At 39.6% G+C, this 13,723-nt stretch overlaps 1 protein-coding gene across 1 annotated transcript in view; it reads left to right on the forward strand.

Moving 5' to 3' along the window:
* AHCTF1 (AT-hook containing transcription factor 1) overlaps positions 1-13,723 on the forward strand; it is an 86,266-nt gene that overhangs the window by 44,554 nt on the left and 27,989 nt on the right. Inside the window, exons 21-25 of the mRNA XM_017531961.1 lie at positions 4,053-4,197; positions 4,274-4,405; positions 5,179-5,329; positions 12,529-12,679; positions 12,986-13,093. Of these exons, the coding sequence (XP_017387450.1) occupies positions 4,053-4,197; positions 4,274-4,405; positions 5,179-5,329; positions 12,529-12,679; positions 12,986-13,093 (687 nt within the window). The remainder of the gene's footprint in view (positions 1-4,052; positions 4,198-4,273; positions 4,406-5,178; positions 5,330-12,528; positions 12,680-12,985; positions 13,094-13,723) is intronic.

Consider the following 13,723-nt stretch of genomic DNA (forward strand, 5'->3'; position numbering starts at 1 on the left):
TTTTAATCTTTCTGTGTCCTTAATAATTTTTTTCCTGGTCTGTTTTGTAAGTTACTAAGAAAAGTATGCAAAGTTGCTGACGTAAGGTTGGATGTGTCAGTTCCTCACAGTATTCCAAGCATTTTGTATTTTGAATATTGGTGCATACGTGTTTTAAATTTTTTTTAATGACCTTTAAAATTACTATATGGTAACCTTCTTTATCATGAATAATTGTTAATGTAGCTACACAAACAATGTTTTTATTTATATCCTGTGTATATCTTTTCCTGGTCTTTTTACTTTACTCCAATCACTAGAAATCAGTGGCTGCTTGTTTACCTCTCTTAAATATCTCTTTTTATTATGGTCTCCATCATGGGTTTCATAATGCATGTCTATATGTGGTCTAGCATGTCTAGAGAGTTTGTCACAGGATGGTTTTTCAGTCTGTTTTTGCAGTATTGCCAAGAACCCTCATGCCTTCCTTATTAAAATGACTTCTATATCTTTTACTGCCAACATGCTAGCCTAGCCTGCCATAAATTGAAATAATTTTCTTACTGTTCTACCTAGCATCATTATTTTCTTCTGTAGGAAGCCTGAGACTAGTGAGAGTTTGGAGACTTTGTTTTAAATTTTTGTAAGTGTTAGAAATGGATTTCTTGAAGTTTAAAGTGTTTAAGTTTATCTTACTCCTGCTAGTATGTCTAATCAGCTGGGAGTAGGTATCACAGTTTAAAGTGGAAAATTTTAAAAATATATGTCTGTGGGCTCAGGGAGAGACATGGAGTATTTGTTTTTGATAAGAACATGATATGTGTCAATGTTTAAGAGGCAAGAATGATAATACTCCCAACCTCTTAAGTTTCCTCCTGGTAACCAATAGTGTGAATAATTCCTAGTGTATTCTTCATAAGATCTTCTAAACAAATGTTAACAAATGTCTATATGTTGTTTCTTTCCCCCTACACCCTTTAAAAAAAAAAATAAAAACAGCAAGCTGTATACCCTTCTGACTGTGTACCCTTCTGCAATATACTTTTTCACTTAATTTAGTTTGGCACTAATTTTAGAATTTATACATAAAGTATTTACTTTTTAACTATCACATAGTAGTTCATTATTTGGATGGATGTACCATTATGTTTTAAATTCTTTTTTTTTTTTTTTGGCAGGGTTGGGGGAAAAGAGTCTCACTTTGCCACCCAGCCTGGAGTGTAGTGGAGTGATTTCAGCTCACTGCAGCCTCTGCCTTCCAGGTTCAAGCGATTCTCCTGCCTCAGCCTCCCAAGTAGCTGGGATTACAGGCGCCTGCTACCATGCCTGGCTCATTTTTGTATTTTTAGTAGAGATGAGTTTTCGCCATGTTGGCCAGGCTGGTTTTGAACTCCTGACCTCAGGTGATCCACCTGCCTGGACCTCCCAACGTGCTAAGATTGCAAGCTTGAGCCACCACACCTGGCCCTAATTATTAATAGTTCTCTTTAATGAACATTTAAATTGTTTCAAACTTTTGCCATTTTAAACAATGCTGTGATGACTAACCACACATATTGCACATGTGCCAATTTGTAGAATAAACTCCTAGGGTGAAAGGATATTTGCCCTTGTAATTTTGGTGTTGTAATTTTGACAGATGGGGCAAATTGCCCTCCATCAGTGTTATGCCAACATAATTTCCTTTCAATTACCATATGCTGTGTCTTTTATCAACACAGTATACCAGATATTTTTTGTCTCTTCATCTCATAGGTGAAAATGGTAGTTTTAATATGTTTAGTCTCACTGTAATAATAGAATGTATCTTTCTTTTTTTTTTTTTTTTTTTTTTGAGACGGAGTTTCACTCTTGTTACCCAGGCTGGAGTGCAATGGCGCGATCTCGGCTCACCGCAACCTCCGCCTCCTGGGTTCAGGCAATTCTCCTGCCTCAGCCTCCTGAGTAGCTGGGATTACAGGCACGCACCACCATGCCCAGCTAATTTTTTGTATTTTTAGTAGAGACGGGGTTTCACTGTGTTGACCAGGATGGTTTCGATCTCTTGACCTCGTGATCCACCCGCCTCGGCCTCCCAAAGTGCTGGGATTACAGGCTTGAGCCACCGTGCCCGGCCTAGAATGTATCTTTCTTAACTGTTTCTTTTGTGACCTGCCTATTAAAATCTTTGACTTCTTTTTTTTCTGTGTTAGGATTCTTCTTACTGATTTATAGAGCTTTGTATACTTTAGGGAAATCAACCTTGTGGGATTTAGTGATGAAATGTTCATCTTATCCTCTTTGTTTTTCTTTATACAAAAATGTTCTGCTTTTAATATTTCTAGATTTTGGTTTAGGAATCAATTACTGTATTTCTGTGCATGGGAACACACAGATGAACACTCTTCTACATTCAAATTACAGTGATTCCACCGTCATGCTTTTTCTGGTGCAAAGAGAAGTACAAGCCAATTTTAGATGTAAATTTTTAGGGAATTCCACTATACATTGTTCTTCCTTGAGTTGTTGGCCTGTATAAGACCTGTGGAATATGTGAAAATATTCTAGTCCCAAAACAACAAAATTAACAGATGGCCCTGACCTCCCAACAGTGGGTGCCATTGCTTCCTTGAGTATCTTTGTATTCACAGAAAGTCTAGAGCAGTACAGTCTTGCTGTTTTTTATTATGCCTTGGAAGTTGTCAGCCTCTCCAAAAGATTTTAACTGCCAGATTGATCATTACCATTCTTAGTGTATATCTACAGAACTCTTCCTTTTCTATTTAAAAAATATATAAACAGAAATTTTATTGGTTAATTTTTTAAATTGTCACTTTCATACGGTTTTTAACTTGCTTATTAAAAAACTTTATGATTTTTCAAGTTAATACATATTTTCCTCATGTAGGGTTAATCATAGCCTCTTTTTTTCCCGGCATTTTTTTTTTTTTTTTTTTTTTTTTTGAGACAGAATCTGGCTCTGTCACCCAGGCTGGAGTGCAGTGGCATGATCATAGCTCACTATAGCCTTGACCTCCTAGGATCAAGCAATTCCCCCGCCTCAACCTCCTGAGTAGCGAGTACTGTAGGCACACACCACCATGCCTGGCACAAAATGCTTGTGTCCACCTGTAGGTCTCAGTCCTTTCCACGCTTTTTGTATTTTTTTGTAGTCAGGGTCTCGCCTTGTTGCCCAGGCTGGTCTTGAAGTCCTAGGCTCAAGTGATCTGCCTGCCCTGGCTTCCCAAAGTGTTGAGATTACAGGCATGAGCCACCATGCCTGGCCCTCACTGTATATTCTTATGCTTAATCTTTATGCAATTTTGCTGGTATTTCTGTAGATTATATTCTTTGTTTTGGGATTGTTGGGCCATGGCTTATATGTAATTATAATTTTCATAGATAGGGTCAAGTGAACCTTCAGAACAATCCTATCGGTGGGGTATGAGTTGAACACTGGCATTTTTAAAAAAAAAGGAAAAAAAAATGCTCCTACCTGATTCTGGGAGACATCTGTGTAAGAAATACTCCTTCATTTAAATGATCTAATTGCCCACAAAAGGATATCTCAGCACCTCCGCCTGGTGCCTAAGACTGCCAAATTTGCCCCAAGTTCTCCAATCAAATCTTGCTGTAGATCAACCAAAAAATGTCTTCTGCTACTAAGCTATACTCTTCACTTCCTCTTGAACACAGTATGCCTGCTTCCGCCTGTAGGTCAGTCTCGTCCACGTGCTTCTCACTGAGTGTCACTTCTTTAAAAGCCTAAGGTTCCTCTGTCACACCATGCCAATCATTCAGCTCTGTCTAGGCCACGTTAGTTTTTTGTCTTTGAATTTGTGTGTACTTTCCTTGCTTTTTTATTTTATACCTAAAGAGCAGCATAAAATTATTTAAACAAGTCATCTTACTGACATTATTATGATTGACAAGATTCATTGTGCAGTACTCAGTATTCAACAAATTTTAAAGTTCTTTTAAATTATTTGTAAACATACTTTACAAAGTATCTTTGAGATTCTACATGGAGATTACGCGTTTTGAACATTTAAATAACTTTTCTAAAACTAAACTTCAATAAATATTGCTTTCAGGTGCATGGTTGAGGCGTGGAGTTTTCTGCGGCAACATTGTAATAGGCTGAATATAGAGGAGTTACTAAAGCACATGTATGAAGTCTGTCAGGAAATGGGCTTAATGGAAGATTTACTGAAGTTACCATTTACAGACACTGAGCAGGTAATTACTTAACAATATAAACTTGTCAGAAATTCAGGATGAACTGGTAGTTTACAATCTATTTTGTTCTTTTTAGGAATGTTTAGTGAAATTTTTGCAGTCCAGTGCCAGTGTTCAGAATCATGAATTCCTTTTAGTTCACCATTTGCAGCGTGCCAATTATGTGCCTGCCTTGAAGCTGAACCAAACTCTGAAGATTAATGTTATGGTATGATTAAAGTTGTCTTATTATGGGGGATAAGAGAATAAGGAAAACTGGAGACTTTTTTGTCATATAAGAGCTTACAATGGTTCAGTAATCACTGTGCCTTACATTACCTTGAACTTGCAGAATCCTCTATTCACCTCTGTAGCAGAATTGGGAACAGGGTATCACTACCTAATTCTTTTATGTATGCCATTTATGTTCTGATATCTGCCTACAATATTGCCCTTTGACTCAGGGAAAATGCAGGTGTAGAGGCCGGCAGTAGGAATATATAGTAGAAAGATGATTGTGTAGGAGAGGAGGATGCAGAGGTCAGCAGTGGTACTTACGTAGTACAAAGATCGTTGACTTCATGGGTCAGACTAATTGTTCATTTACTCTTTGTGCTTGGGACACACTGTAAGTCTTGGTTTCATCAACGGTAAAATGATAAAATCTCTTTGTGAGGTTGTTTTGAGGATGCACAGAGATGTGTATGAAGTAGAATGTTGCCTGACAAGTGTGGATGCTTAATACATGATAACCATTGTTTTTATTAGTTGTGAAGAATCAAGGCTTGGTAGCAGAGATTTGGAATTTATTGATGGGTGAGGATTGATAAAGCAATTAGATATGTGGATGAAGTTATTGGTTTGGAAAAGGTGGATATGTAGGTAGGAGGAAGATATTTCTGGATATTCATAATTTTATTTTAAATGGTAAATATAGAATTATAGCACCTAACATTTTGAAGGTTAAATTTTTTTTTTTACCAATTTTGATATGTTTAATAGAATGATCGTGATCCTCGTTTGCGGGAGAGATCACTGGCTCGAAATTCTATATTAGACCAGTATGGAAAAATCCTTCCTAGAGTCCATCGAAAATTAGCCATTGAACGAGCTAAGCCTTATCATCTGTCAACATCATCAGTTTTTCGATTAGGTAAGAATTTCATTGGAAAATATTATAATCTATTGGACCAAAAAAGTTATTGAATGATTACTTTTCTGAAACCACCTTAAATTTAGCTCACTTGCTAATACGTAGCCAGGGTATGCCTTGGCGATAATGCTACTTTGGTTCCAGACCACTGTAGTAAAGTGAGTATGATGATAAAGCTAGTCTTCTGAAGTTTTGGTTTTCCATTGCATAATATTTACACTATGCTTTTAAGTATGCTAGCATTATTCCTAAAAACAAGTGGACATACATAATTTTGAAATGCATTATTGCTAAAAAAAAAAAAATGCTAACGATCATCTGAGCCTTCTATGAGTGGTAATCTTTTTGCCAATAGAGGGTCTTGTCTCAATGTTGATGGGTGCTGACTGATCAGCATGGTGATTACTGAAGTCGGCTGTGACAGTTTCTTAACGATGACACAGTGAGCTTGCCACATTAATTTCCTTTCACTCAAGTTTCTCTGTAGCATGTGATACTGTTTGATAGCGTTTTACCCATAGTAGAACTTCTCAAACCCTGCCTCTGCCCTGTCATCTTAAGTTTATGTAATATTTTTAATGCCTGGTGACTAACAAACTACTCTACAAGAAGGCAGGCTTGGATCAATCGGACTTTGATTATTTCGCTTCTGAGTTAGGAGGACAACACTGGGAGGAGTATCCGAAGCAAAGACTAGTGTATTGTCTTTCCGGAGACCACCAGCCACAGTCATAAAAAGGACTAAACCGTAAAGGGAGAAGGAGTTTATTTTTTATGTGGTGATTTATTACCAGTTAAGATTTTTTTCTTTGACAGAAGAATAATGAGTATAGAGAGTTCTATAAGGAAGAAAGTTTGAATATATCAGGAGTATGGCAAGGGCACGTTTTCCTTACATGTGATATCCCTTCCCCAGAAGAGAAGCCTGAGATCAGAGACCAGGCTATAGGAGTAAGTTGGACCTAGTAGAGCCTGGCCTGAGGGCTGTGGTGCAGGCTTCATGCAGGAATGATGCCTTCTAGGATCTGAGCCCCTGAAATTTAAGAGAAGAGGGAGTGGTAAATAGTACATGGTCCAAACAGGGTTTTGTGGGTCTGGCGGTAATTTGGATTTTTGAGTCTTAGGATGAACCCAGTCTCTAGGTTAATATGGGTGAAGCTTAACCTCAGTGGGAACTAGAAGATTGTGGTTTCACATATTTTGAGAGTTTGTGTTCCCTTTTTAAAATCTACAACATTTTACTGCCCTCTTGGTCCCAACAGCAGTACATGTCAGAGGTTTGAGCATGTCAAGGCAACTAGCAGGTTGAAGTGTTTGGATGCCTGGGGCATCACTGTAGTCTTTTTGTCTGTCTTTTCCTGGCATGCCACCCCAGCTGGATAGCTTGGGTTAGTGGAGTCGTAAGGGAGCCCGATCTAAGTATTATTTTGTACAAATTGGAGACACCTGTTAGAGCCTTGGTCTGCTTTATCTCTTAGATCTGGTATCTTTATTACCTTAATTAATTGCATAAGGTTTTTTTGTTTTGTTTTTACCATAATGTGATGATGTGTGGCCATATTTAATTATAGCCCACCCTAGGTTTTTGGGAATCTAGATTTTTTTTTTTTCTTTTTTTTTTTTGGCGTTAATAGTTCATCCTTCTGAATCCAAATTTGGAAAATACCCTTCCCATTTGGCTTTAATTCCTGAGGTGAATACTGAGGCTGGTACTTGTGGAGTAGGGAGTCTGGGATCAGGGTCGTTTGTAAAGTTCATATGTTTGTGTTGTCTTCTTAGTAGCTGTGTCTGTTAGGTTATTTTTTTTTTAATCACTTCAGAATTTTTTATTTTCTTGGTGACCCTGGCAGTAGAACACCCCTACCCTTTTAGGTAACTACTGCCTCTAATAGCTGCAATGTTTTTAATATGGTTAACCTCTTTATTGTCTGCAGTCAGGAGGCCTGTTTAACCCATGCCTACAGTAAATTTTTTTACAGAGAACGCTTACTTAGAGTCTGTGTGGACGTGATGGCCTTCGCCTGTCCTGAAGATGGGGCTCTGTCTAGGCAGGGATCACAGAGGTAGCTGTGGAATAGGAAGTCTGGGATCAGGGTCATTTGTAAAGTTCACGTTTGTGTTGTATCATATTGGAGTATCCTCAACTCCAAGTGAGCTTGTTTATATAGCTTGTTTCTCTTGGCCCCTTTCTGTGATGTTACTCTAATATACGAACAAAGGCTTTATTAACATCAGAGTTCTGAAAGAGTTTGTTTTTTAGGTCCTTCGGACTACAGTATATTTTACCAGTAGTGGTTTAAGTATTTGTGTGGGAGGGTTCCTGGGATGTGGGCAGGAACATGGCAGGGCTAGGACCTGGCACACTTTGATATGGATACTTTGGCTGTCTCTTACTTTTACTTTATATTGTAACATCCTCCCATCAAGAAGCCAATGATATCTCTGTTTTTAGTTTTATCTCTGGATAACTAATTGAGGACCTAGACCGTCAATGTCTGACTCATGATTGGCTTTTAAGCTTTTCTCATTAATAGGCAAGTTGTAACTACTATCCTAAGACATGGGGGCCATTTCTTGGCCACCATGTCAAGTTGGTTAGAAAAATGGAGCCACCACCACCCTTTTTAGTGGTCCTAGCATTTGGGTAAGTACTCCCCTGGCTATTCCCTGCTTTTTTAGGGACAAATAAGTCAAACGGTTTAGCCAAGTTAAGCGGGGCTGCAGTGGGGAGCAGCAGTCACTTTTTGTTTGCTTGGTTAGTTGTTTTTAGTTTTTTGAAGGCCCAGTTGTATTGTTTCTCTTATTTAAAAGGGTCTGACTCCACCTCTTACAGCTTTTTATAAAAAAAGCTTTGTTAAAATACCCAAATTGGGAATTTATGTATGACAGAGTCCTGCCATTTTCAAGAATTTATGTAAGTTTTTTTGGTTCTGAGGAGGAGGTATTTGATATGTAGCCATTTTCCTGTCCTGGGAAAGAAACCTCTGTCCCCGAGAAATTAAATAGCCTAGGGCCTTTTTTTTTTTTTTTTTTTCTTTTTTTGAGGTCTTCTACCCACTTTCAGCTAGAAAGTTTAGGGTACAGTATTTTTACTAGATTCCTCTTTAGAAGGGCTAGTAATTAAAATATCACTTACGTATTATACTTTTTTAAAATAAAATTCCTACAGTCCCTGGAGACCCTCCCTGTCTGTTTTCACCTTATTTCAACACTGTAGATTCCATTCAAGAAACCACGTTTGCCTATCCATAAGAAGCAATTCCTCATTTATCCATGTTTTATCGTAAGATTACAGCAGTTCGTCGCATCTTTGGTCTGATTTTGTTTTTGTTTTTTAAGAGACAAAACAAGAACATGGTCTGTCCCCCATATTCTAGTACAATGGCATGATCGTAGCTCATTGTAGCCTTGGCCTCCTGAGCTCAAGAGATCCTCCTGCTTCAGCTTTCCGAGTGGCTGAGACCGCAGGTCTGTGCCACCATGCCTGGCTAATTATTTTTTGTAGAGTTGGCCTCTTGTTGCCCAGGCTGTTCTCAAAGTCATGGCCTCAAGTGATCCTCCCACCTTGGCCTCCAAAAGTACTGCGGTTACAGGCATGAGCCATCATGCCTGACCCAGGCTCTACTTCTCATTCTAGTTCTCTTGCTGTGTCCATCATACCTGCAGTTGTTGTCTCTACTGAAGTCTTAACGCCCTCAAAGTTACTCATGAGAGATAAAATCACCTTTTTCCAAACTCCTCTTTTTTTTTTTTTTTCTTTTTTTGAGACAGAGTCTTGCTCTGCCACCAGGCTGGAGTGCAGTGGCGCAATCTTGGCTCACTGCAGCCTCCGCCTCCTGGGTTCAAGTGATTCTTCCACCTCAGCCTCCTGAGTAGCTGAGACCACAGGCGCATGGCACCACGCCCGGCTAATTTTTGTATTTTTAGTAGAGACGGGGTTTCATCATGTTGGCCAGGATGGTCTCAATCTCTTGACCGCGTGACCCGCCCGCCTCGGCCTCCCAAAGTGTTGGGATTACAGGCGTGAGCCACTGTGCCCGGCCTCCAAATTCCTCTTAAAGTGGATAGTTTGACCTCCTTCTATGAACTGAATTTTCTGAATGGCATCTGAAATGGTGAATCCTTTCCAGGTTTTCAGAGGACTTTGCTTAGTTGCTTAGATCTCTCAGAGGAATCACTCACTATCTGTGACAGCTATAGCTTTTTGAAGTATATTTCTTAAATTATATCTTGAAAATTGAGATACTCTGTGATCCATGGGTTACAGAATGGATGTTGTGTTAGCAGGCATGAAAACAGCATTCATCTCCCTGTCATTAGAGCTCCTGGGTGACCAGGTGCATTGTCAGTGAGCAGTAATATTTGAAAAGACTTTTTTTTCCTAAGCAGTTATCAATAATAGGCTTAAAATATTCAGTAAACCATGCTGTCAACAGATGTGTTGTCATCTAGGCTTTTTCCTTTGATAGAGGACAGGCATAGATTTCACATAATTCTTAAGGGCCTTAGGATTTTTGGAATGGTAAATAGTCTTCAATTTAAAGTCACTGACTACATTAACCCCTAACAACAGAGTCACCCTGTCCTTTGAAGCCAGGCATTGACTTCTCCACCCTAACTCTGAAAGTCCTAGATAGCATCATCTTCCAGTAGAAGGCTGCTTCATCCACACTGAAAGTCTGTTGAGTAGCGTAGCCGCCTTCATCAGTCATCTCAGCTGGATCTTCTGGGTCACTTCTTGCAGCTTCTCCATCAGCACTTGCTGCTTCACCTTGTGCTTTTATGTTGCAGAGACTTCTTTCCCTGAACTCCCTGAGCCACACTCTGCTAACTTCAAACTTGTCTTCTGTTGCGTCCTCACCTCTCTCAGCTTTCATAGAACTGAAGACCATTAAGACTTTGCTTTAGATTAGGTTTTGTTTTTAAGACAGAGTCTCCCTCTGTGGCCAGGGTTGGAGTGCAGTGATAATCATTGCTCACTGCAGCCTCAAACTCCTGGGTTCAAGTGATCCTCCTGCCTCAGCCTCCCAACTGTCTGGTGCTACAGGCATGGGCCACAGCACCTGGATAGGTTTTTTGTTTTTGCCCCCTGCCACCGTGGTCTCGAACTCCTGGGCTCAAGTGATCCACTCGCCTTGGCCTCCCAAAGTGCTGGGATTCCAGGCGTGAGCCACCATGTCTGGCCGAGATGAAGTCTCGGCTGAAGGGAATGGTGTAGCTGGTTTGATGTCACTGTGTTGCCCGGGCTGCTCTCAAACTTCTGGGCTCAAGTGACCCTCTTGCCTCAGCCTCCTAAGTAGCTGGGACTACAGGCATACACCATGCACCCAGCTTGGCTTGATCTTCAGTCCAGACCACTACAACTTTCTCCATTGCAGCAGCAAGGCTGTTTTCCTTTCTTACCATTTGTTCACCGAAGTAGCACTATTTAATTTCCTTCAGGTTCTGTTCTGCATTTACAACTTGGCTAACTGGCATGAGAGGTCTGGCTTTTGATTTAAAGTCATATCCGTGTGACTCTTCCTTTCACATGAACACTTGGGGTTTTCATAGGACTCTTAGTTGACCTAGTTTGGACATTGTCAGTCTCGGAATAAGGGAGGTCCTCCAGGAAAGGGAGAGCTTTCATGGGGTAACAGCTCATCACTGGGAATGGCTAGTTGGTGAAGCAGTCGGAACACACACGTTTATTAAGTTTGCTGTCTTACATGGGTGCATTTTGTAGCTTCTCAATACAATTACAGTAGTAGCGTCAGGCAGAGCGCGGTGGCTCACACCTGTAATCCCAGCACTTTGGGAAGCCGAGGCAGGCGGATCACTGAGGTCAGGAATTCAGGACCAGCCTGGCCAACATGGTGAAACCCCATCTCTACTAAAAATGCAAAAATTAGCCAGGCGAGGTGGTGGCAGGTGCCTGTAATCCCAGCTCTTTGGGAGGCTGAGGCAGGAGAATGGCTTGAACCCGGGAGGCAGAGGTTGCAGTGAGCTGAGATCACACCATTGCACTCCAGCCTGGGGTTAACAATAGGGAGGCTTCATCTCAAAAAAAGAAAAAACAGTAGCATCAAAGATCACTGTTGCCAGTTCACTCTAACAGATATAATAATTACGTTTGAAATATGAAAATTACTGAAAGACACAAAATAAGTACATGCTATTGGAAAAATGGTGCCAGCAGACTTGCTGAACACAGGGTTGCCACAGACCTTCAGTTTGTTTAAAAAAACAAAACTCGGCCAGGTGCAGTGGCTCATACCTGTGATCCCAGCACTTTGGGAGGCTGAGGTGGGCGGATCACAATGTCGAGAGATCGAGACCATCCTGGCCAGCATGGTGAAACCCCATCTCTAGTAAAATAAAAAATTAGCTGGGCGTGTTGGCAGGTGCCTGTAGACCCAGCTACTCGGGAGGCTGAGGCAGGAGAATTGCTTGAACCTGGGAGGCAGAGGTTGCAGTGAGCCGAGATCGTGCCACTACACTCCAGCCTGGCGAAAGAGCAAGACTGTCTCCAAAAAAAAAACAGTAAAGCAAAGCACAAGAAAATGAGGTAGACCTGTACTCATTCATCACAGGGATTTTTTTTTTTACTGGCTGCTCTATAACCCAGCAAATATAAGGCTTTCTTAGAAGATTTGACTCTTACTAGGGTAGTGCATAATGAAAGAACTCTTATTTGAGTTGAAGGCAAATGTCCATCTTCTAGAAAACACAATGAATAACTTTTTTTTTTTACCGCTTACTGAAAGGCCAACTTGTTAATCCTGCATAACTATAATGAAACCAAATATAGGCCAGGCCTGTGGCTCACATCTGTAATCCCAGCACTTTGAGAGGCCGAGGAGGGAGGATCACTTGATGCGCGGAGTTCGAGACCAACCTGGCCAACATAGTGAAACCCTGTCTCTATTAAAAATAGAAAAATTAGCTGGGCGTGGTGGCCGTGCCTGTAATCCCAGCTACTTGGGAGGATGAGGCAGGAGAGTCACCTGAACCCAGGAGGTGGAGGTTACAGTGAACCAAGATCACACCACTGCACTCCAGCTTGAGTGACAGCAAGACTATGTCTCAAAAAAAAGAAACCAAATATAATTTTAGCTACTCTTATCATGTAATGTGTTTTTTTCCTAATCATTCTTTCATATGCTTTTATTAAAATCTTGTTAAAGATGCAGTTCATTCTTCCATTCTTCATTTTACAGTTTCTAGGCCCAAACCATTATCAGCAGTTCCAAAGCAAGTTGTAACAGGAACTGTGTTGACAAGATCTGTTTTCATCAACAATGTGTTATCTAAAATTGGAGAAGTTTGGGCAAGCAAAGAACCTATAAATAGCATCACACCTTCCGTTAGGTATGTTTTTCTTACACCTTTTGTAGTCATTCTGCTTGTTAATCTTTACTGGACAGTCAACAGCATTCATCAACAATCCACTCCCATTGCCTACGTTTATTAATGTATGTTAAAAAGAAAAACTATGTTGGCTGTGTTTCTTAGAAGAATTTTTTTTAAACCTTTAAAAGTGACATGTACATTGTTAATGTAAATGATGCAGAAATATGCAAAGTAAAAACATAAAAATTCTTTGTTCTCCCATCTCATCCACTTTATATCAGTGCTCCTTGTGATACATTAGAAGTCAAATTTTTGTTTTTGTAGTTCTAAAATAGAAGAAGCATCTCCTATAGTGTATTCACTCCCAGCTCCAGGGCTGCCTGAGGCATTTTTTGGAACACCAATTTCAAAAGCGTCACAGAAAATTTCTAGGTAAGAATTTATTAAATCTTATTTAGAGACACAATGTTAGATTTAGATGATAATTACAATTATAATTTTTAATTATATTTAGCATTTTATAGACTATTTTAAATTAAATGAATATTTTAATACTAGCTTTTTATTGTAATTTGGGCAGCAGTATAGTAATTTTAGGAAATTTAACATCAGGTAGGAGTATACTTGAAATTTTTGTTAAATAATTTCAGACTGCTTAGTGAACAGGAGTGAAGTTATTCTCATGAGCAAACTATTAACTTATTGTCCTTGATGTTATTTCCTTGTTAATAGACTTCTAAATGAAGGTTGTTTTTATACTTAATTACAAATTAATGTTGGGTGGCTCATTGAAGCTTTCTCCTGTTCAACAGTGCCTACTAAAATGTCTTGTGTTGCTTCAGGTGCAGTACTTTTACATCTTACCTGTGGTGTTACAAAAATAGTTAAGTTGAAGTTTTATATCCAAGGTGAAATTGTGATTGCAAGTATTTACTAACGAGCATTGGTTAGTTGAAAAGTTGTCATAATTATCCATCACAGAGATAGTATGTCTCTTGATACATTGATTCTTTGTCCTTAGTATGCCCAAGATCATTGCAAATTTTTTTTTTTTTTTTTTTT

The sequence above is a fragment of the Cebus imitator genome, unplaced genomic scaffold, assembly GCF_001604975.1.
Source record: "Cebus imitator isolate Cc_AM_T3 unplaced genomic scaffold, Cebus_imitator-1.0 Scaffold75, whole genome shotgun sequence".
NCBI lineage: Eukaryota > Metazoa > Chordata > Mammalia > Primates > Cebidae > Cebus > Cebus imitator.